This window comes from Battus philenor, unplaced genomic scaffold (assembly GCF_028537555.1).
Source record: "Battus philenor isolate CCGP_79_NKW_IND1 unplaced genomic scaffold, ilBatPhil1.0.hap1 SCAF_13, whole genome shotgun sequence".
Lineage (NCBI taxonomy): Eukaryota > Metazoa > Arthropoda > Insecta > Lepidoptera > Papilionidae > Battus > Battus philenor.
The window spans coordinates 7,756,494-7,782,228 of record NW_027181675.1 but is presented as its reverse complement, the minus strand read 5'-3'; the positions used below and the strand labels follow the sequence as shown (position 1 = coordinate 7,782,228).

General features: G+C 32.0%; 3 protein-coding genes across 3 annotated transcripts in view; 1 reads left to right on the top strand and 2 right to left on the bottom strand.

The window, feature by feature from the left end:
- Window positions 1-248: 248 nt before the first annotated feature.
- On the bottom strand, window positions 249-4,916 carry LOC137933264 (coiled-coil-helix-coiled-coil-helix domain-containing protein 10, mitochondrial-like). Its single transcript, XM_068777139.1, has 4 exons — window positions 4,830-4,916; window positions 1,761-1,902; window positions 700-916; window positions 249-315 (listed from the first exon to the last, which is right to left on the bottom strand). The coding sequence occupies exons 1-4, from the start codon at window positions 4,847-4,849 to the stop codon at window positions 305-307; spliced, it is 390 nt and encodes a 129-aa protein (XP_068633240.1). The 5' UTR covers window positions 4,850-4,916; the 3' UTR covers window positions 249-304.
- Chchd2 (Coiled-coil-helix-coiled-coil-helix domain containing 2) lies at window positions 2,619-4,586 on the bottom strand. Its single transcript, XM_068777138.1, has 3 exons — window positions 4,410-4,586; window positions 4,198-4,336; window positions 2,619-3,113 (listed from the first exon to the last, which is right to left on the bottom strand). The coding sequence occupies exons 1-3, from the start codon at window positions 4,457-4,459 to the stop codon at window positions 2,880-2,882; spliced, it is 423 nt and encodes a 140-aa protein (XP_068633239.1). The 5' UTR covers window positions 4,460-4,586; the 3' UTR covers window positions 2,619-2,879.
- Window positions 4,917-5,580: 664 nt separating the features above from the next.
- Window positions 5,581-25,735, top strand: part of LOC137933358 (transducin beta-like protein 2) — a 67,064-nt gene continuing 46,909 nt past the window's right edge. Inside the window, exons 1-2 of the mRNA XM_068777287.1 lie at window positions 5,581-5,844; window positions 9,502-9,702. Of these exons, the coding sequence (XP_068633388.1) occupies window positions 5,700-5,844; window positions 9,502-9,702 (346 nt within the window). The 5' untranslated portion in view covers window positions 5,581-5,699. The remainder of the gene's footprint in view (window positions 5,845-9,501; window positions 9,703-25,735) is intronic.

Sequence of the window (25,735 nt, the reverse complement as noted above, 5' to 3'; positions counted from 1 at the left end):
ATTTCAAAATAAAAGTTAGTCTATACGTAATAAAATAACTTCTAAAAAATCGATTCATATTAGATGTCTTTATTGTGCGTTAGACTTTCAATTTCTCGCTTTTTTATAATGCTAATGAGATTTATCGAAACCTTGAGTAACTTAGGACATATCAACTGCGTATACACATACAAAACATCTTAGCAATTGAGTTAATGCCGTATGAGGAAAATTTATTACTTCAACAAAAATAAAATAAAATCGTTTTAAAATTTATTAAGAAATCATTCCTTTTATTTCAATACTTGAAGATTTTTTTTCATTTTTAGGGTAAACCTGTAACAAGACAAATTTATATATAAAGACGAAAATAAATAATATGTATGTATTAACTTCATGCATTTTTCCTTGTTAATATTACATGTATAATCGAAACATTATTTTTTGAAAACCAGTCTTCAATTTTTTATAGTTTAAGTAAAACTTAAGGCCTAAGCGGTCATCTATTCAACGCGCTTTGTAGCCTGCTCACTGCCTATGTCAGTTACGTTCGTCTACGAACCTGCTCCCCGATCTCCAACCGGTCTCATTATAAATTTAAGGGAGAGGCATATATCCAGCAGTGGACGTTCTGTGGCTGAAATAATAATGATGATGTAAAACTATATTACTCAATACATAGGTAAGTACTAAAGCGATCTAAAAGTAATGTTAACATACGGTTACGTTTCTTGCATTCTCTTAGTGCTTCGTTAAAACCCGCGCATTCCTGTAAATCTTCCCGAGTGGCGGCACATTGCAAAAACTGGGATATTTCGTACGCGCACGGACCGGTGGACTCTGTGCCGGGTTGATAGTCATGTGGCAACGCGCTGACCACCTCTTGACGACGTGGACCGCTAAACAAACTTGTTATGGCTTCTCCCGCTACATGCCCCTACGGTAACATATATTAAAACTATATATTAGTATGGTAATATTTCTTCCAACAGTTCTTCCTAAATATGGATGGTACCGCACTTTAACTAATTGAAGTACATAAATCAGTGTACGTGGACAGTTTCGCATTAGCGGCAATGACTACCCATAAGAGTTCCATTAGGTTAGAGACGAACTACCTCTTTCCTATTAATGATAGTTGCTACGGAATGTTTATTTCTTAGCGTATTGACCTGGACCAGGAAACGTACTCAACTAGGTTGTCGGTTAGAAGCAAAAGAGACTGTGGGAGTACTCGCTATAGTTATTCTACATATGACGCATATCTAAACCTTGACGGCGGACTATCGGAACAAAGCGGTCAATACTCTCCCGGTCTTATTGCCTGCATATTTGTATGCGGTACAGCGTTTACTGTAGCACTATAGTCGTGAATTCGTTGTCAATAATTATTCGGCTATAAAAGATGTCGTCCTTCCCCACCAACAATATTTGTTGAGTGTTGAGTGTGGCAATACTTCGGTATTGTGACTTGCCGCCTTGCGCGACTGCGCCACAGCCACTGAATAAAGAGAAGCGCCCAATTTTCCCATCCATTCGCTTCTGCATTGATTTCATTGGCACTACTCGATGCGGCTGCATTGACCAGCCTTATGCATTGAGCCGACTGAGACTAGAGGACCAAACCACGGGTTGAATTGATTACACGACTTAAATATTGAAAACATAATTCTAAATGATAAATATACATCGTAAAAACAATGTCCGCCTTTATCTGTGTATATAATTTTCTTATTTGCAGCATGTTAATGTAAATTTAAAGAAAATTCTTGAAAAGTTACCATCGCAGTGCCAACGGTAACACCACCAGCAATAGAGGCAGCTTCACCAAACAAAGATCTTCGTTTCGGCGCCGGCGTTATTATGATTGCCGGCGGATGTGCAGGGGCGTGTTGTTGAGTGCGAGAGTTCCGGCGGCTACTTCTGTGTTAAACATCACTAAATATTAGGAAAATTATCACGTTCCACTTGAGTGTAAATATTGTTGTTTTGTAGAAACCTGAATACGCAGTTAGCATATTTTGCTTTAACTCACACCTGGCAAAACGTTAACTGTTATGAGTTTTATTCCAGCACGGTACAAACACTGATTATAAACAATATTATGTTTAATCTATATAAGATGGCTTTCCCAGAGTGAATGTATCATCATAATTTCAGCAGAAAATTGTCCACGGCTAGACACGGACCTTCTAAATTTCCTATAAGACCGGATGTAAGAGGCCTCCATCCAGCGCCTTAATACCCCATTAGCCATCTATTGTGATGTATATGGCCTGCCCGCTGCCAGTTAGACTTGCCAATCCACTGGGCTGTCAGTAACTATCACTCATAAAATGTGTTATAAGTAATCTATAACAACTAGTTCCAGGGAATATTGGGATTGTCTGTCCATTTTTGGATCTCTCATAATATTCACACACACATTTGCCACAGTAATTTTCACCTATTTTTCATCTATATCAACACAATTACAACACTATCTCTGGCAAGCAAACAAAGTAGCTTGGTTTTTGAAAATAATTTAATAAATTTTCTATTACTAAAGATACACAACCCAAGTTCAAATCTGCACACAAATAATGAGGGTTATAAAAAAACAATACTTTGATTTATTGATTGTATTTAGTCAATACATTACATAATTTAGTGAAAGGTTAACAATTGAAATCTACATAACTAAGTATTATCTAAATAACATAACCACACTAAATTTGACTATTTTATTAAATTGTCCCATTTGCCACTAAATTGAATAAAAGAAAGAAGCTTTAAAAAGCAGAATTCTAAGGTTGCTACTTTGTATTTTAAACCTTTTTTAAAAATTTGCAATAATGTGAACAAGATGGAAGTATTTGCACTATTAACTTTTGAAGCCTTCTTTCTTTCTCAATGAATCTTTAGATATGGTTGCTAAGTTTGCACTGGCGTAAAGCCTCATTGAAGCCCTCGCACAGTGTCAAATCATGCTGCTGTTGTGCACATTCAATGAACTGCTTGATCTCCCAAGCACAGGGCCCTTGTGGCTGCTGCCCTTGGTTGTATGTGGGCTGAGCTGCAGCTTGCTGCTGTGGTGCCGGCTCGCTGCTGCCTCCGCTAAACATTCCTGTCAAAGCACTGCCTGCCATGTGACCCTGTAAAAATATGTATCTAGTTTATTTGAACAGTAATACAGTATCCAACATCTCATTTTCTTATATTTATTTATCTTATAACACTAACAGCTTATATTTACCAGTTTCTACTTTTAAGTGTCATCATTGCATGGTGCTTTGAGAGCTTAATATATAGAGTATGTATGAATATATGGCAACAATATATCAAGACAAATTGTGCTTATAAAAGATCAATTTATATATTTTTTGATATGCCAAATAAATGCTTCGTACTTAAATAATAATTTGTGGACATGCCTTGTGTGATTATTTAATAAACAAAATATCAAAAAATTCAAAGTCAATTGTCAAAGCCAAAGTCCCTGCATGCAGTTTTCTTACAAATGAACAGGGACCCAACACAGCCACCTCCATCTTTACAATCTATACAGTTTATCTAATTCCAAACCGGACCAAGCTCTTGGGAAGCCATTGAGCTTAATTAGCCCTCTCCAGGGCTTATTGAGCAACCTCAAATCCCATAAAGCTGTTAAAGCCAGCAGGCTTTAAGTTAAAATAAAAAAAATTTCAAATCAACAATTTTGAAAATTGCAAGTTTTTACTTTAAATATATTATATTTTGAATTATTCAATAATTATAGCAAAATATGTATGAGTAAATAATGTATTTCTTATTATATGTATTTAGTTAAATATAATAACAATATAGAAAAAAGTTAGTATGAAATGGTTAATACTTATGATTAAAAACGTGCATCGAAAGTCTGCCAATTCTAATTAGCAGTAAAGTTGGCTAATCCTATTTCTTTTTACAAGTCTGTTATTACATCTTATATACTTATTAATATATTCAGAGATGCATTGATTAATATTGAAATTGTAAAAAGTATTCACTAGTGACAAGCAAAAACTGATAAAAATGCAAATTTTTCAATTGTAACATCATGACAACACATGGCAATGAACTCGGCATTAAGCCAATTAAGGACTGAAAATTTATTAAAATGTCTTAGAAATCACAAGTAATAGTTGCGCAACAATTGTATGAAAAATATCTTTCAAAAACAATAATGATGTTGAAGTTACGTAATTTAATACGAACCACAGCAGATCCTACGGCTACTCCACCAGCCGTGGCAGCCATTTGCCCAAATAATGATGGTTGTTGAGGCTGGGCATGTACCGGAGCAGGACTTGAAGGGGGTGCATGAGCTGGTACATTGCTTGGTGGAGGCGCAGCCCTGAAAGACCGCAAGAAAAGGTTATATTGACACATTTCAAAATATCATAGATATTAAGAAATGGATTACTTACCGTCTTTGGGGAGCAGGTGGTGGACTTGCTGAACGTCCTCTTCGTGGCATTTTGATCAAAACTTGAGTAAACACAATAAGAAAAACTTGGAATATAGAAAATATAAACGCGTAGTTGCTTGCTCGTCTTCAATTGACTACGTCACGATCACGATGTCAGTGTTAACTGAACGATTGCTATTCTGAATTTTTCTAGAATTTTGAATATGGAACAGCTAAAACATTAGCTATCCTTGTCTGCCATATTCAAGTTCCTTCGATCTGTCAATTACAAAAATCATTCTAACAAATATAATATGTTTAAAATATTTAAACAGGCAAATTCTATTGGTACAAAAATCTATTTTAACTAATTAAAAGTAAAAATTTTAATCAACAAAATTTTTGACATCAAAACAAATTATTTAATAAAAACACTCACTTGCCCTTTTTTGAAGACATTTTTTTAAATAAAATTATTTTACATTTTAGTTTAAGTGCATGTAATTTTTAAATCAAAAGATAACTATGTTTAATATGACATTTTTTATTACAATGTATTCAAATCTTGAAAGTTTAAACTTTAAGATTTAAAAAAATGTATTTAGCCAGTATTATGAACATGCAGAACAACAGATTGATATAGCGTTAGAATTATATAGCATATAGCTTTTTCTACATAAAATTCAATGTATTTAGTATTACTAACTAAACTACATAAAAATTAACACAATTTCCTATTTATGTACTTCTTTAATCCAAAAGTTTAAAAATTTTGGTCATAAGTTTCATACAGTTCTTTTGATAATAATAATAAAATACTAAATAAATACAATTAAATCCTCACGATGAATTAAATTTTAATAAATGTTGTAATTTTTCTCCATAAATTTCACAAATTGGTAAATACAAATTAAAGTAATTACAGACGTAATGAAAATTTTTCGTGAATCGGAATTTATAATTAAAATGTTACGACTTCAAAATAAATACATTAAAAATTTTACTTATTGGAATTTTTGTAGAAATCTAATTAAAAATCCGAAAAATATGTTAAAATCTTTATTTGATACACATAACTAATGTAGAGCTGCGTAAAACAGATTGTTGGATGTTTATATTGCGCGGCAATTTACAGTAGTATATACAAAGCATGGAAACTTATGTTGGCAATTCATTCATTGAATCGACAATTCACTCAGTCGCTCAGTTTAGTTCAATTCTTCGTTTGTTCGTTTAGTGATTTTGAAGCCGCGTGACTATCGAGAAATAAATTTTTCTTTCGACGTTTTATTGAGACTCTTGAGTGAAAATGGGGGATATAAATGCCGGTCAATATCTTAATACTTTCCTTTTAGGGGGTATGACGATTGTATTATGTTTTATATTGCATCTTTGTTATAAAACCATCTCTAATAAGAAAAGAGAAGCTGTGCATACTACAGAGAGCGATACAGGTAGGTTTCGATTTTATAAATAGATCTTTAAAGAAATTTATCTGCAACCTTTAATTCACTATTATTTAATTTCAACTTCATACAAATGAATAAATCTATCTGATTCTTAGTGGATAATATTACCGCGCTCGCATTTCACAATCTTCAAACCTCGTGTGACGATAATTTTTTGCTTTGGTGTATTTTTAATATTGGTAAAAGAAAAATAAAATTATAAAAATGTGATACAAGTAACTATTTTCCCTTGAAGCATAAGCATATTTTTAACATATTATTTATGACAAAAACTGAACAAGCAGAAAAACAATAAGTCTCATACATTGTTTTTCATTTAAAAACTATAATATTATGTATATTCTATGGTATAATTTATTTTTAATTTGTTTTAGACTTATATCTTTTACTTTACAAATTTGAAACATGATATCATTTTATAATAAATATATTTTTATTTTATGGTATATATATTTATGTTTTGTATGTAATATAAACATGTATACAGCTGTACAAATAAATAACCCAGAGGTTAAAATGTAGGTGACTGATACTATTTGTCCAATGCATTGCATGTGGTATTTTTTATTTTTATGTAGTACATTATTATTTTAATCAAACTAAGCATTTTTATTGCTTAGTTAGATTTTTCAGATTAAGTTAATTTAGTTTTTATCATATAATTATATTCTTATGGCCATCACTGATTTACATTAATTTTTAGTGTTAATATTTTTAATTAAATCTTTTATATTTAATGTGTGCTACATTTAACTAATTTTAAAATAAAATAAAAACCAAATTTTGACACATTTTCATGTCTCCAATTTTTAAAAATATACACAATAATAAATAGTAAAAACTTGGTAGAAAAATATATTTATTCACATGATTATACCAGAAAATGTTATGTATAAATAAAGCGTTTTAATATTATACTAAGAAAATAGTAAGAAGTAAATGGAATGTTTGCAATTTACCGCAGTTTTGCCATATTTTTTTCTTATTAGATTCGCCTAAGGCTTCACGTAAACATAAGTGAATATAAGGAAAAAAAATATAACAATTTCATATCATTTTCATTGATCGTATTTTGCATATATCTATATTTTACGTAATGTAAACATTATTGGAAATAGTTATGAATTTATTTTTATCACTTTTCAACAATGTCTATGACAGAAAAGAGCGTCTTCCGTGACGTCATTCAATGCGCGCTAATTCACTCGGAGGGCCATGTGTCTCGCAAAGATATTGCAACACGTTCTGTACATGGGACATGTTTTTACAGGGTTACGATATGGCAATACCGCGTATTGTAAAAATTAAGAAATATTTGGTGGTTTACTGCACAACAGAAACTCAAATACAATAAAGACGTTACTGATTATATGTTAAAAGGAAATGTTTTTAGTTATAACTGTTGGTCTCGTATGTTTTTATCAGTAGCCTTAAACATTTTTATCTTAATCAAATATAATATTCACGTTGTAAAAATGTCGGTTCCCATTTTAATTGTTATTGCTCTACGCTATACCTGACAGTTATCCATCTTACATTTAGTCAGTTTACAAGGCGTAACCTGCGAACAAATGAAAAATATAAAGGTGTCCCAAAATCCGACGTTGATTCGAAATAAAAATTCAAAATATTTTTATTCAAGTAGGCATTAACACACACTTCTAAGTCGTCGATTATTCTAAAATTATAAGTTGTAAGCTTCCACCGGCACGGAATGCTGATATTGCGAAAAGCCGGCTAGAAATTCAACAGTTGCTCTTTTTGAATGAAATTTAACAATGTTTGATGCATACATTATAATATTTCGATCAGATAAAACTGTTAAATGCTGTAGTAAGATTTATTTAATAGGATGCGCCATTTTTTTTCAAACTAGCCATTACAATATGAATTTTGGTCTGTTTACATAAAGCTTACTCAAAAAACTGAACGTGAATAATAAACATTTAAAGTCATTGTAATAACAGAAACTTCTTATTTTGCGTATAATTCTTTTTTGTGTATGACAATTTTTGACGATTATTTCCCCTATCTAGTAAAGTTTTTTTTTTTTTTTAATTTGGAAGTCGACACTACATATGACCAGATTTTGGCTTGACGTTGATTTATTGAACCTTTTAGTTGAGATTTTCAGACTTAATAAACTGAATTTGATAAAGCGATCACTAAAAGTTGGGTCGAATAAAGTTTGCGAAGTTTTTTTTTCCAGATTAATATAGATGTTAAGTGTTTAATAATCTATAAAAATTATCTACGGTCTTTATTAGTTGACGAGCAGCGGTAGTCCTGCAGAGATGACTGTGACTTGCGATCTTAGGTCGCGGGTCCCCGGACGGAATGTTATATACAATTCACACTTTATGCGTAAATATAGGATTGCCACTGCTTACAATTAACTTTCCAGAGGATGGGCAGCATCATCCTCTGCGTACCATAATACTACACTGCGATGGTCAACCCGCCTGCCAAGCGCGGCGATTAGGAGGCCTATTCGTCTGCTTCTATGTGATGTTTTTATATATACACTGTCCCCCGTCCTGTTCTTGTGGAGTAAAATGGAGCGAGAAACATTTTTTTTTGTATTTAAATTCCTTATTACTTATTATAAATGCCTCATCTTCACCACCAATGCTCTTGCAAGTGGAATTTTGTAAAATATCTGACCGACGTAAGGAATATACCTGCAAAATTCTAAGCATCAAAGCCTCGCTGTTTAAGAGATATCGTGTTGAGTCAGTACTTACGCGGAATCTTTTAAATGTATTGATAGTTATATAAAGGACGGACCGCAATTGTAAAGATTCGCCATCATGCTATTTATAGATTAGGTCATTTGATTACGCCGTTTGTTTCACACATTATATGGAGCACACACATTGCAATCTACCACTCTTTAATACTGTACAAGTTTTACGCATGTAATAAAATAAAACAAATGCTCCATTGTTTCGTAACAATGAATTGCTGATTTAACTATATCTAATATATTATAATTTTTGACTGCTTAATTTACTATGTTCACTGTTATTGATGTTATTATTTACAATAGGTTCAATACAATAATAAAGTAAATTGTTTTTTTTTTTACGTTTATTAGTAAAACTTTAGTTAATTTATTCAGAAGGTATAGTTATACCTTAAATAAGCTATATATACCCCGTATGTATAGCTTATTTGTTAGCGAAAATTTTTAATGCATTGACATCTATCCATGGACAGACAGTTAATAACAATTACTTTTAATATGCGGTAATCCGTATTTTTAAAACACTTTTACTATATTCATCATTACCTTATTTATTATATGAAACCATTGATTTTGCACAATATTTAGGTCGAGAACAAATGTGCTGCACCACTTTAAAGCTTTTACACCTGTAACCAAACATTCTGTATATTAAACATGATTTAAGGTGCATGATTTTCCGTGATATTAGCATTTCGTGATAGATATATTGACAGCATTGGTGGTCAATCTTTATCAGTGAGTGCAAAATTAAAAAATAATTACAACGTAACGGGCGCATGTTTTTTTTTAAGCGGTTAGGAGGGAGAATAAAAATAAACAAATAATCGTTTAATTAAAAATAAATATAGTGTTGGAACTATGGTGACAATATACGAATTGTTATTATTTTCAAGGAGCTCAAGTGAACGAAGCTATCTCTGAAGCGGCGGTGACCGAAAGCCGAACCAGTGGAAAAAATAAGAAACGCCCAACATGGAAAGGAAAGACTGAATTCAATCACCCCTGGCTACTCAAGAGTCTCAAAGGACATCCCGGAACAGTTCTTCATATGGATTTTTCTGCGAATGGAAAATTTCTGGCAGCTACCTGTGATGGTAAGTTTTAACTTTATTTATTAAGGTGGCCGGTAAATAACTCTTTAAACTATTTTCTAACTCTTAGAATAAATTTTACGAAAACTCAGATTTTTATGCGTTAATCATTTCAAATTAAAAGATTGGAGCAAATTTGTTTTATATTATTTCTAATGTATTCTTATTTTAGCACTTAAAAATGTTCGATAAATTATCTTAGCTGTAATATTAAATGAACACAAAATATTTTTGTATGTTATGGACAAAAATATTTGTGGATTCCTCGTATTTTTGTGCGCTGCGCTAAGACTCAAGGCCGCTACTGTTATCACAGTCGCACGCAATATGATACAGTTGCTGTCATTTCTCATAATCAGTTACGAAAACTTACCGTGTTTGTAGTTGAATCGCGGTAGGATAGTCAGCGTTCTGGTCGGATGGGTTAGTCGATAAAACAAACTAGTTATACAAAAGAATACATTACATTCCAATACTGTTATAAGAATCTATTCAAATTATAATTGCATCGTATAGTTCCTGCACTTTGTTGTTTTGTTGAAAACATTTGAAAATGTTAACGCATAAAAATAACGACTATAAGCTTTAATTACTTATGTTATTTTAACATATGTTGCAGTTAAAAAAGTAATTACTATACAACTAATAAAATATTATTCATCAAGTACATTAAGGCTTGAGTCAATATAGGCAATAGATTTTAACAGAGATTTTAATCCGTTCATAATATGGACGTTCTTTTTAACTATTGAAAACCTGATACATTCGTTGAATAAATTCGTCAGTATTATAAAAGAGGTTATCTATTACATAATGTTAAATTTATACAATGTTAAATTATTACCATTACCCCTGTAATAGGCATATAAAGAATGGTCGTTGTAGTTTTTGATATAAGACATACACTATCTGCAATGAAGTTTTGAGGTAAAAAAAAGGTGTTAAAATGGCTAGAACTACATTCGAGGACTAAACATTAATTACAAAATCTTTACTTAAATTTTTAAAATAATGAATTAAATCAAAATGATCTTTTAGACAAGTAATGTGAGCATTCTGATCGCCTTGGTTAATCGTTTCGGTAAGCTTTTGGAAAACTCAATGTATCAGTGTTTTCAGTAGATCTGTAAATATCGTAGATGTAAATACTAAAATTTGTTTAAATGTGATTAACAAATAAGCTTTCGTGCAGTCGATAGTACTGACTTCTGTTTAGATGTTTTTATGTGTAGCATCCCGCTAAGCCACTGTTATGTGTAATTTGGCGGTCCGCCGGTCGAACTCTATTATGAAATAAATTCCAGACTATTGTACAATTACGAATTAACCAGAGATATTTACATACATTTATTTTCGAAAAAAAAAACGTTTTCACCAATAAATGATACGTACAACACGTCTTATAAAAATAGTCATTGCTACAGGCAACAAATATGACCGTAACATTTATTTTATTTCATCTTTAGATTATTGCGCATTACAAAATAAAACTAATATTCGATAAATCAATCGAGTCTAAATGTCGTAAAATAATATTTTAGGTGCTTTAAGAAAAAATATGACTAATCGGAATAATTTAGAAGTTCAGAACAATTTTTGTACCGTTAGAAGCTAACGGAATATATGCTTATATTGTCTGCAATTGAAAATACAACTGTGAATCGATATTTGGAGTTTATGTATAAGTCATTATACGTTAATGACAGAAAGTCGGTTAAATGTTTTCGATGCAATAAAAACAAGCGCAAGATCTCGTTCAACTTAAGTAAAGTAGCAAATAATTATCTTGATATCCTTCCCCATTACCGGAAGTTTCGGGGAAGTGAAGTCACCGCGAGGAATTTGACTATCACGCTTAAACGGAACTAAAGACACCGCCACATAAATGCGGCGAGACAGATGTGGCATAGAGTGGCAGAAGATAGAAAGGAATGGAAATGGTTGGAAATCAAGATATCACAAATATTACCTTACACCAGATAACATAGCCTGATAAAGAGTCATAATAATAAATTAGTGTGATTAAAATATGGCATGTCCTATTTTAGCGTGGTAGACCTTAACTCATTATATCCGTATTGTTATGGTTGAAAAGTCTAATAAAAGCATTTTTAATTATTTGCGTTACAATATCGGTTCTAGAATCTCTCCGCGATTTTCACATTGAGCGCGCGAAATTGTTTTTGCGGTCCAGTTGCAGCAGCTGTGTGACGTAGGCGACGATAAACCGCTAGCCGGAATGATCGCTCATGCCACAGGGTCGCTCACCTCAACCAAACGTCTACGACCCTGTTCCGACTGCCTCGTCAATGCAAACGGACGGGACATAGATACTAAACTCATTAATGCGTACGAGCCACGCCTCTTATTCGATAACGTGCGTCCGTCGACAACCAAAAAGCTTATATTTTTATGTTACATATTTTAAATTGTTTATAGTTCTGTAGTATCTATGACTGCGTTAGTTTTTAATGTCAAAATCACAATCCGTTAATTTAATATGATTCTAAAGTATCTAAAGAAATATATTTAGAAAAATACTAAATTCAAATATGCGTTAACGTCTGACATTAAAAAAACGGACTAAACTAACGGGACCAAATAACTCGTGTTAAGTATGATGATTGTTCTTTTTTCTTTAAATGTTCGCGGTATTGTAATTAATTTTATTTTGGAGGCAAAACTTTACGTTTCCTTGTTTTTAAATTGCTATGTAGAATTTTAAAAATCATCGTAATCATTTCAGCTGCAAAATGTCTACTAAAGGACAGGTCTCACCCATAGATTTACAAAATATTAAAAGTTTAGTTAATTCACGCCTAGTCAAAAAAATATTACTAAAACCGATTTATGATTAGCTTTAGTTCTAAACTTATTATGAATTCGTATTGTAAGCAAGTAATTTGGTGATTCTATTTAAATGTATGTACAAAAAACTACATATACATATATAGTTTTGAATTTCATATGAGTAAATCGAAAAGTTCAACCAACTGCCATTGGGACCAAACGGTTCTCGAGTGGTCATTGCGAGCTGATAGGCGCGGCGTAAGTATGCTCTCCTCTAGATGGACTGACGACATAGTCATGAATGCCAGAGGTCGTCGGATCTTTTGGATATGTCTTGCTGTGGGCGTCTATAGGCTGAAACGATGTTGATGAAATCTAAAATTGATTAGGAAGGTACAATGCTAGTAGTAAATTTTTGAAACTACCATCAGATATTATAAGGGTCTTCTATACATTGTGAGCTCACCACAGCACAGCTGACACTCAAACATTTATTTATTTTACCGAGAATTAACAACAGAAAATACATAATACCCATTGTTTTCACAAATTACAATATTACGACATAAGATATTTGTTTATCTACTTATAGTACACTTAAGGATACATAGCTTAAAGTATAAACGCATTATAAACCAGGAAATACAGATCAGCTTTATATAGAGGAAGGAAAAATAGTAAAACAAATTTGTATTTCTCTATTTTGTGAATTTGTTATAAAATATTCCTTACGTTTTGCATTTAAACATTTGTAGGTTTAATATGTTTAAAGCCGTGTCCACAAAATGTAATGATACATAGATTTTTCTTTGAGTATCGCAAGCCAGAAGCGTTATGGTCGGACAGACGCGAGGACGATCGTATCGTCCTAAGTCGCATCATGGTCGTTTACGCGTCATCGAGCCTATTAAACGCGATCCGTGTCCGACATCGGAGAACAAAAAAGGTACTGCGATGATACCGAGAACTTGAGAGTATCTGCTCTTTTATATGATTTGCATAGTAAACGACGATACAATGTATTACTAGAAACAGAAGAAATAATTAAAATGAAAAAATATGCTTGTTCGTCACTGCCAAAATAAAATTCGATGCTTGTGAAATGAGTGATTATGTATTACTTTTTAACACTAAATTCGGTTAGGTGGTCCTGTTCTATCGGCTGTCTCGCGTTAAACTATATATAATATGAAAATGACCACTTTTGAGGGTATAACGTTAGATTTTTTTTGTAATTTTTTTAACTATAAGCTTTAATCTGTTAACATTTTAAAAATAATGTTATTAATTAATACTTTTTAGATATATTAAAACTGCATTAAAAAAGATAGTTGGGGGCTGAAAGATTCTCAAGTGACAGACATCATAGTCAACCGTCGACATACTCAAGGTCGCGGAAGTCGCTGGATACGGACAGCGCAAGACTTGTCATTGTGACATTTTTTGGGGGAGGGCTATGCCTTGCAGTGGGTGTTTGTCGGCTGATATGATGATAACATGTGGTCCGTCCGTATGACGTTTTGCCAAAGAAACTTATTACCAGCAAATATTGCGTTTTATATTATTAGACTGCTTAACATTTGTTTTTATTTTAAACTAGCATAATAAAATTGTAATTGCGTTTGTATTAAATACAAACCAAATCCTTAAGTAGGAAATTAATTTAATAAAATGGTATCAATTGATTTCTTTACGTAATTGTATCGATAACAATTAACAGCGACCTCGGCACATGCCCTCTTTGCTTCTTGAAGCGAAACGATCTGGATACATCTTTGATAATAATATTTATTCTATATCAAATAATAATGTTGTGTCAGTTATATTTGTGTCAGTTACTTTAGTGTTTTTATTGTGTACAATAAACTGTTAAATAAATAAAATAAATAAATAAGGATATCAAAAAGGTTTTAAGTAACTATTTTTCTAAGAAAGAAGTTGTATGCACTTAGTAATATACGAACATTATGTGCTATATTCAAAGACATATTAACATTAATGCAGATAAAGTATGTGTAGTCTAATTAGACCACTATAGAGACTAGTTTAATTAAACGACTGCGTTAAAATTTGGAAGAAAAAAGTTAAAGATTTATATACATAGATCATTCTCATATTTTGTTTATCACATTGGCATTAATTTATAATACACACATTCATTTATAAATCTCATGCAGTTTGATGAAAAGAGAGCATTGTTAAAAAATATGTTATTTGTTCAATTTGCACCGTGACCCTGTTGCGCGGTTAGAATTTAAACCTTACCAGCCAGTGCTTTAGTTCCGTATTTAATCAAGTTTAGACGAGTTTTACAATGTAAATTTATTTCTGATATCAGAGGTCACTAAATGTGCACAGGTATTCTTTGCCTGTCAGCCCTGGAATATAAAAAAAACCGTTGGCCTTACTGCATAACACATAGATTTTGCTTAGATGTGCCTAGGGATGTGCGTATTATCTAAGGGATACGAGAGTTGCAAGAGGTATCCGAGCTTTTGCATGTACACAAACGTCGATCACCGAGTAGGTGCGACGACGGCAAAGCTTGATGCAATAACGTCATTTCTTCGTGATATCTTTAATATCTAATTCTATGATGAAAACACACGCAAAGTTGTAGAAAAAGTAGAAGGATATTGTAAAATAATGCACGTCTGTATACTTAATATATAATCCAAATATTTTCCGCACTTATTCTTTACATTTTATACATTTGTTCCTTAAATATCTGTGACTATACTCTCTGTCAGGTACTTGTAATATAAAACGTTACTCTAACATTAAAATTAATAAAAAATAAACTCAATAAAGTATTATACCATTAAATAATATTTTCAAATTAATTTATTTATGTAAAAAAAATATTTAAGATATTTTAGTTAAGGAACTCTAGACAATAAATGCTAAAAAAATACATTTATTGATTAATAGTGAAAAGAGGTAGTTGCGGCGAGTTTTTGCCTTTGGCAATGGCGTGTTGTATTCTTAGCGTACTTAGAAAATAAATTTGAAATCTCATTTTGTTGTTTCATTTTTTAAGTTGATAAATTTTCTCGCGGGTGATATACGGGTCGTAAACTAAAAACGGGCTTAGTACGTATCAGAAGATAACTTAATTGATTTTTGATCTTAAGAACAGACGGTTTCCCTAAATGTTTCCCTTTATCGTCTGTAAAGATCGAATTTATTTTTTGAGTATTAAATATACACAAACAGTTACAGTTAAATATGGTCTTTAACGTATTAATGCGTTTTAAATTTTTTATTTTTAGCTTATACATACAGATTGCTGAGTTTAGTTTGAAATTCGATTTTTCTACCTTAATATTATGTATTTCTAAACTACATTTGACAATGGACAATAAAATTATGCGCCAGCTCTTTATAGGCTATTCATTGGACACGCAAAATGTCGTGCGTCTGTTACTTAAATATTAAATATCAGACCGTTGTATAAATCGTTTCATTGACCTACCACTAGTCATAATTATTAATACGTTCATCAGTGTTTATATAATTATTAATAATGTTAACACTCTTTACAAAAAAAATGTGATGTTCTTCATAGATCGAAAATAACGAAAGGGTTTCAGGTTTCTTTCAATCAATCCCTTTTATTAATATTTTTTAATAAATAATTTCCTTCATAAACAGTATTTATATTGATATAAAAATATAGTTTTTACCCCATTTCTAATTAGAATCGGTCGAGTAAGAAAATTATTTATATGACATCACTGTTATATAATAATCTATCTTTTTTATTAAGGATCGCAAATCGATATAGTTAATTTGTTGTTGAAAGAAAAAAAATCACACTAACAGCATTGCTAAATTATTACTAGACTTTTAGATGGTTATAAATATATTTCATATTAGAGTTATTTCAAATACAATAGACAAAGGGCGGATTCCTAAGATCTAATTTGTATTTCACAGACTGCCGCTTCACAATTATGCAAATGTCAAATATTCTATTGCGATGTCGTTACATTCATATTCGGTGTGATAAACCTTACGACTTTGATAGTTTAGACAAGTTGAGATGTCGAGGATCCAAATTCGCTAGGTAAAAATATTAAAATTCTTGTCGGAACTTATGTGTATAGGAGGTGCTGTGGTCCGATACCTGACGTCTTGTGTCAGTGTGTTATGATGCCTCTATTCCAATGTTCAGGCAAGGCCTATTCCCTGATTACCTGCATATGAAACAGGTTTGTTTGAGCGCGAGTGTCCATAGACATACGCAACATACTTGGCCTTTGAACGCCGCGCCCGCTAGGGAGAGAGGCGTGTAATAACCAGGGATATCACGTAGTGAATTTCATTGAGTCAATTGTAATGTTTCCTTTATTTTATGAGTAGATAGCCCTTCGTGACACCTTCAATGCCATTGATTGTCTCCATAGTACGTCGAGGAAAACGTTTGCGTGACGCTCGTAAATTATAATGACGATGTATTAAGTTTAACTATCTTATCTTTAAACTTCACCTTGTGGTTTTAATGTGTCTTATTTTTAGTGATTCCGTTTACGCAATATAATTTTATTAACGTCATATAATAATGTTCAGTATGTGATTTTGAAGACATTTCACTTAAGAGATTACCAATCATTTCGATGTAAATAAGATTATGTTATTATAAACTGTATGTTTTAGGAACGGCTATTACGTTAAGGCTAATAGGAACTGTATTTGGATCAGAAATCTCTAAAATATATTTGTAATGTAGGCGTTATCACAAAGATTTCAAATAACATATAATATAACTTATAAGAACTTGTAAATTAAATTAAAATTTGTTTTGCCTCAGTCCTCACGATGTGCATTTTAATTATAATTTTTAGCATTAATAAAATTATTACCGGGTTTATAAAAATAATTACCAATATTGTATATAAGAGATAATTAAACCTACAACTACAGTCTCTAGGCCATGATCTTAGACCCTTGTCCGACATTCTTGTTATGCCTCACCTCTCGAATATAACATTTTACCTAAATTCCATGTAAATTTAATCAACGTTTTTGTTTGCTTAATATTAAACAGATAAAAACATAAGTACCATGAACGTCATTTGTCAATTTATTTGTAATCAACAGAATGATGTGTAATCGAATTTTTAATATGTCAGCAATTTTTTTAAACCTTTTATATCAGTACTATTATAGCCAGTACTTGCGGGTTAATAAACATGATTATCTGTTAACATTATTATTGTTATGAACTGGTAACGTATCTTTATTTAATTTACACTGTTGCGTAATAATACGTAAGTTGGTTTAATATATTTAGTACAACGTATTTTCATACTAGCCGTACGACGCGGTCTTATGTAGATTTCCAATAAGACGTATTAGAAGCGTCCTGCATCCAGTGTCTTCTAATAACCTTAAGAAGGGCTAGCCACCTTGTAGGTGGACGTTCTACAATGCGCGCCTGTTCGTGATCTCCACTCTAAAACCTTTAGGCCCCAGCGGCTATGTGGCCGGCCCACTGCTATTTCAACACATAGTTCCCGGACATGTTCAAAAATTTGTCATTTTTTTTCTCCAAATTTATTATTTCAAATTACATCTATAATTGGGTAATACGTTAAAGTACGAACGGATATATTTAATTACGTTAAATGTATTTTAACTAAAATTAAAATTTAACCATTGCGTTCTTTGCATGTTAATCAAATTCTGTATGAGCTAACGACGATTTGTCAATAATGAGAGATTAGATGTAATCATTTATCGCGATTGTTTCATTGAAATCGGTTGCGTCGAGAACGATCACTGATAGTGACAAAACAAAAAAACACGTACATGTGACATAAGTTTTTATCCCTACGTTTCAGTTATGATATTAATCTTTTTATGTTAAACCTGTCTATGTAAATAAACAGAATCATCGAATGTGTCGCTAAGCATAAAAGTATGGAACGGCTTTATTAATTTTCCGGTTCGTGGTTTCCAACTCCAAAACTTAAAGCCCTGGCGGGTACTTGTTCTGCGCGTTATGTGGCCTGTCCATTACTGCTTCATCTTGCCAATCCCCTGGTCTTCGGTTAATTTCATTCGTCTATAAATCCTCATTCGAAATTAAATGAACCAGTACAATAACTGCGACAATGTTACTTACACATTACATCGTACAAAATATGTTCGTGTATTCAAAACCGCCAATATTGTTCTGTTGGGCTTTGAATACCATTACTAAATTTCTACATGGAACTATATTAAGGTACTTTTTCAAAGAATTACATTATATTGGTTATCTATTGGATTTTTTTTTCTTTTAAAGTAATATCTCCAATTTTTTTAAAGTATATGTGTCTCATATATGTATACGTAGGTAGACCGCCCACTAGGTGGAGCGACGATATAGTTAAGGTCGCGGGAAATCGCTGGATGTTGGCAACGCAAGAGCGGTCATCGTGGCCATCTTTCGAGGAGGCCCATGCCTTGCAGTGGGCGTCCATCGGCTAGAAGAAGATATGTTTCATTGTTTAGACTACGTTTTTTTAGTTTTGGGATGTCTTTTAGTGATTTACTTTCCGTGATCTTGTAACAGGCGCCATTGACAGGTATTTATCAGGCAATTAGTCTTACTAATTATAGTCAATACTTTGCATTATCTTTATTATATAATATCCGTAATTTAAATAGCTATAGAGCCTACTAATTGGCCCTCGACATTGCGCAGTGTTACCTAAATAATCTCTAAATAAAGGGATCGTATTCTTAGCTAGAGAAACATACTAAAATTGGGACTGTAAAGAGGAATTTAAAAACGAGCCACAAATGTTATATTTTATATACGTAACTCTATTTCTTGTAAGAAAAATCTTGTGAAAAACATCAACCTGGTTTTTTTTTACATCGGTTTGTCACTAATGCGGTTTGCGTTGAAATTTACGGTTTGATCCGCTTTGTCGGACATACTGATTATGGCACTTGAACTTGAACTTTTGATGTGACTTAAGGACTCCTTCCGGTATCTCGATACGGCCGTATTATCAAATTTTTATTGGATTGAAACATACGAGGCGGTATCGTGTGTGTGCAGAAAGCCACACCCGACGTTGCAGGAGGATCTAATCCGTTTAATCTTATTTTTAAATCTTTTTTACACGAATTAGAATCCATGTAATAATAAAAAATATTGCTTTACAGTTGTTGAAAATACACGTGCCTTTCTTAAGTACACACTTTAAACTTAATCCATTAAGATCTCACTCACGTGTTCTGTTGTTGAAGAGTAGCTTAAATAGATTGTCTGATATCTGTACTATCTTATGAGAAAATTGAAGAAGTAATTATACCAGGAACCTTTTAACTTTTCTGGTAAAAAAATAGCGAAGAATATGTTATCACGATACTTCATCGATGTATATATGATAATCTAGAAGATTATCAATAAATTTAGAAAAAATATTAAAATACATAATGTTAGCAGCAAAAATAGTTAAAAGCTTGTTATAGCTTGTTATAGTATTACTATACAATCCCATGTAATGTCTCTAAATTATCTTGTATTAAATTCAGGAAATTCATAAAACAAAAACTTTCTATAAAATCATGTTAAAGTACGAAGGATAAATTTATGCGCTACGATTATCACTTAGAAAATCCTTCAAAAGCTCTATAACTTGGAAATGAGTGGCTATAGCTTATGAATTAAGAATATTCTAAAGGTGACAACAAAAAACCTGTCTAATTTTGTTAAAGGCTCATCTGAGACTAAGGCCCTTTAAGTTGAAGGATGCCTTATAGCGGAATTCAATCTGGTTCTATCAAAACTGGCGCCTCGGACATTCTTTTTATGACGCATACAAGTGGTCACTATAAATTATACTATTTAGATAGATAATATCATAAATAAATATTAATACATGTACGATGTTGCTATAATAGTGCTGTAAAAGTAATATAGTTTTAACAGATTTTGTTTTTGGGGTACTACTTTGGAGCGACCTTGAACGGACACCTGTTTCAAATATTTAGTTTTTAGTTAAATTCTTTAATTTTAAACTCAAAATGCACTTACAGTATGTAGCGGTTCCAATTATAAAACTGATCAATTTTTTTTGCAACTAAATTGACACAATCGGACTTAGCGCAGCCTCCCGATTCGGTATTCCTTGCGGTTCTACAGACTAGGAGCTCACTTATATTAATTGAGTTACCGACAATGTAAAATATAAATATATTTTCTCATTGCTCTCATTGGCAGCCATTTTATGATAACCTCAGCTGTATTAAGGCTAACTTTTCGAAACTTTTCTTCTTGTCTGTAAAAAATATTTTCAGAAAAGCTCCAGCAGGTACAGGTCTAACATACGTTTATTTTTATATTACGAATGAATTATCTACGCAATGTTAAAAATGTAATAGTTTTATACAATTGATTGTATGATCATCAAGAGACCGAGATGTATGTCTATAGAACATCGGAATAAATGTGAACATTCATCAACGTTTGGTTTTCCATTTCGCGCACTCAGAATGAGATCAGCGATGACGGTAACCGTCTTGCGCCTTTAAGGTTGCTTCTAACGTAGACTTTGTTGTTAAATTTAGTACATCCAAATGCTTTAAACAATCAAACGCCACTTCCGTACCTCCTTGTTGATGAAAATAATTATAGCATCATAGACATCAGAATTTTTACCTAACATATTTCGATATAATTTCTATTTAGATCATTATATTTAACAAAATAGTTTATTCTGTATATAACAAATGTCTGTTAACACATCGACGTGTCTATCCTGTTATTAATATAAGCTTTTTTTAAAATAACACATAATAAATTCCTAAATTTCCGCGAATATTACTCATTGAAATAAAACTATTTATTAGGGATTATGTTCAGTGACATCTCACCCGATAAAATTCATAATAACACATAAGTCATATCACGGAACCCTCAGCTCCGTGTACTCGTGTCAGATCAAGCTGTAGAAGCCTAAGGGCTAACAGCATAAACTTCATCAGAAATACTACATTAGTCATACCCGTGACAATTTTTTTGTCAAAAGCACTCGAAACTTCACATTAACATAAAAAAATTCGCTATATAGTTTATAAATACTACTAATATAACTCCGATAGTACCGTATTGTTTTGTAATTGTTTTAATTTTTATGTATACCTTTTTCACTCTAAAATAAATACGTAACAGTTTTTGACAACTTTGAAACATTAGTAGACTTTCGAAACTTTTCGTTTAATGTTTCAAAATTTTACAGTGAAAGTAAGCGATAAGTTTAAACCTTTAAATCGTACAACTTTATATAGTTAAGTTATATTAGTGTGAATATTATTTAGCTTAATATATATAAGCCTAGTCATCCTCATCATCAGCAGCCGTGAGAAATTCACAGCTGGTCATATGCCGGATGGATTTCAAGTAAGACCAGTTGAAAGCAGTTTGCGTCCAACGTCTTTCGACGACCTTAACAAGGTTACATACAAAATATAAACAAATAAAAATAACAAATTATTATTTTTTTTTCGATAAAAAGTCGGTTAATCTGTTTTATGTGTTTGATTTTTAAATCATATTTCTGGATTGTTTTGTACTCATCTTGTAATTGATACCTTTACATTATCACTCGGATTTAGTTAAACGATTAATTAATAGCTGTTAAATGAATCAATATAGTTATAGATAAGTTTAATTATTATTATTAACAAGCGATAAGGAAACCGATGAGTGAACGAATCGTCTTTATTTGTATGTATCAGCAGGCAGCGACCTTCCATTGTTTCTGGTTATATATACGCGCTAATTCGACCCGCACGAATACGGTTTCCGCTGCTTCCTTACAAAACAAAGTAAACTTGGAATGAAAGGTGGCATTTCTGTATTTTTTCATAGGCTGAGCAAGCAAATGCCTACGTCGCCGGTTCCGCTTGCCAACAGTCTGTCGTTAAGCTCAATAAGCAGATAAGAAACTAAAACTTTAAAAGATTGTAATCCGATTTTGTTGTTGGCCAAGTATCGCGGTGATATAATCCGAGACGACGGATAAAGTGATATAATGTATGCGCGCGGCGCCCCGGACTACTTTCTCTTGAATTCGGTCGCGAAAGTTGTCTCGCTGCAAACTTTCTACAGTTCAATGCATTTACGCTGCTCCGGTCTTGTGGATGCGACGGTATATTTCTGTGTAGAAGCATAAATGCTATAGACAATATTGTATGACTTTCAAATATGAAAAAATGATATTCACAGTTCCATTCAATTAGAAGAATATTCAGTAAATACTATATAAAACATACTAACACACAACTTTATCTTATTAGTTTTATAAACACACAATATTAAGGTTTTAGAAATCGTTGTACCAACTAAAATTAGACGAGATAGACAAACAAATTTTAATTTTACAATTTATTGTAGACAACAAATTTTCTACAATATTTGGTCGCACTTCTGATGATATCTGGTAGAGAAGGTAACAAAGTTTTACGCAATGTGAAGAGTTGCATGTATTCTTTAGAAAGCTTTGCTAAAATTATCATTTCGTTGAGAGGTAAACAGGCAAGATCACTTTCACTGCGCCAGTAGATGCCTGCAAAGTGTGTGTATTGGATGGATCTATAGAAAATGTATATCTGTTCTTACAGATATACATTTTCTATAGATCAGAGACGAGTACGAAATTTTTTTTTGTGTAAGTAAAAAAGATATGTTGATTTGTGTATAAAATATATACTATAAGAATTTAGTAATTTTTGATTTATTTATTCAAACACCAACGAAACATTTCCGTCTGAATGAAAGAGGAAATTGATATTCTAACTATGAGAATAATAATTGTTGTAGAGATCTTTTAAAATCAATAGATATATAATAAGTGTACATTTTTCTGTATTAATATAAAGTTGACCGCAATACCGCAGTACACAGGACGCCGCTTGCATTTTATATTTATCGCATTTTATATTTCATATTTATCGCTTGTATTTTTGATTCTTATAACATAGTAAGAAAAAGAATTTTCAAAATTTGGATTACGTCCTAAATTAAATTATCGTTTACTGTGTATTCCCGGATACAGTGCTGCTAGAAGTTATTGGCCTTTCGCGTTCTAATAGACAGAATAAATCAATGTCACTTATTTTAGAATCACCACTTTGTACAGCCTTTTAAAGTTTTTTGTTTCTATAACCGATCACCCAGTATAAAGATACGATCATCTTTACACAATGCACCCTTATTTATTTAATTGTAAAAAAAAAAATTATTTATACTTATTTATGAGATATCCTGAGTGTTTATTCTACCGGGACCTCATCCCGGTGATCTACTATATTAGTAACAATTCAATTTCCTCTCACTGCAGCATGAAAAGCAGCAAATATGAGTACAGTTGAATTTGTTAAACAACTTGACTCTGTCGGAAGTTGAAACAACGCGATAAGTATATTTCGCGTAATATTAATGATATTTCCTAGAACGAGTAAATAGGGTATTATATCAGCGAGCGTTATGCTTGACTTATAACAGGCGTTAGTCACATAACCACGTGCCGTGTGCTACGCGTACTCGACGACCACGTGGTCACAATACAATACAATACTATACCGCACTTATAACAATCACTTCAAAGCTAAAGATATCAATTCAATAAATAGTATGTATTCATAAAATCCATAATGAGAAATTATAGTTATGACCTATTTTAATTTATTGTTTTGGTTCCTTTGTGTTTATCTTAAGGGGCGCATGTTAAAAATTTAGATTCAAGGTATTTATTTGTTTGTCATAGTAGTTGTCCCCTGTACGCTTCGCATTAAGTTATAATGAAACGACCCCTCAACCCCCCCTTACGGATTTCTCAAAGTTCTTTTTGAGCTGACTTTATAAGTCTTGTTTTATTAAATATTGTAATGGGTCAGTACGTAGGTGGAAATCTTCTACATATATAAATTATACATACCTATCGGCTCACAGGAAAACGTGGTGACTTGCACAATGTTTATATCTTTATAGAATTAAATCTCCTTAGTACTATTAACTCAAAAAATAATTTACAGTGTATTTTAAATTTAGTATTATTACACTTCATTAATCTTCAATTTATATTTGATAGATTAATGTTATTTTTGTTAGTCCTGCCATCTAGTAACTAGTAAGTATACTTTAGCGCTGTTTGGTGTTACCTAGATTCAAAACTCAATGTAAAGATGGCGCTAGTAATGTTTTCATAAATATACGAAGGTCATGGATTTCGTTTTTGGATTGACCTAGGCTTGGTTTAATACTGTCAGTGAAAATTGCAAAAGTACTTATACATTATTTATTTGTTGAGTCTATTGATCAATCCTTTTAAACGATTTCTGACAATGTCTTCCAAAACAGATATCGGCATGTGAACTTTTTATTCTTATCTATTTGATTTTATTTTAAACCGAATTTTGTTCATATTTATTATAATAGATATAATGGTTAATTTTTTTTATCAAAGTTTCATATTACTTTATTCTACATTAATTTTCTAAATAATTTCCCGGCATATGTTGATAGTTCAAGATAAACTACAAAATTTTGTTCGGAATAAGAATACAATAGATACGTTTTAGCCACGATTGAAACCAACAAACTTAAGAAGAAAAAAACTTCAAGGTCTTTTAATTCACAAGAAACAGGAAAAGAGTAGCATCGAGGTCTCGTCTGTCCAAACGAAGTCGTCTTACCGAGCACGGAAGATGTGTGATTAGTTCAGCCTTGCTGCTTATCTAGAATATTCAGTTGTTCGCTGTGCGCGTTGCATTATAATATGCTAATTATTCCCTAGATAATTGCAGTTTTTACGAAAACACATGGTCACCTTTTCATTTGCCGAGCTCAGCAATCTGCCAAAAACGACCACTGTTATTATTTTCCTATTATTCATATTAACAATTTCTTGATAATTATTAATGATTAATTTAACATTAAACCAATGTGTGAAACCAATTATTATTATACTAACAAACGAAAATTATGTAATAAAAACAAGCTACGAACAAAACCAATACACAAGCAAAGCGCCTCGAAGTTCACTTTCTACTTCAGTTCCGCCGCGCTGTACGCAACTTTCACATTGGGAAACGCTCCATAATGGCGCGTTACAAAAATGATATAAATTTTATTACGTAACCAAAATACGCCTAACGTTTAAGTTATTGCAAATATTACTGCTCGATATTTCTTATTATCTCATTGAATTATACGAGGAGAATGTTTGGTATTTAATTAACT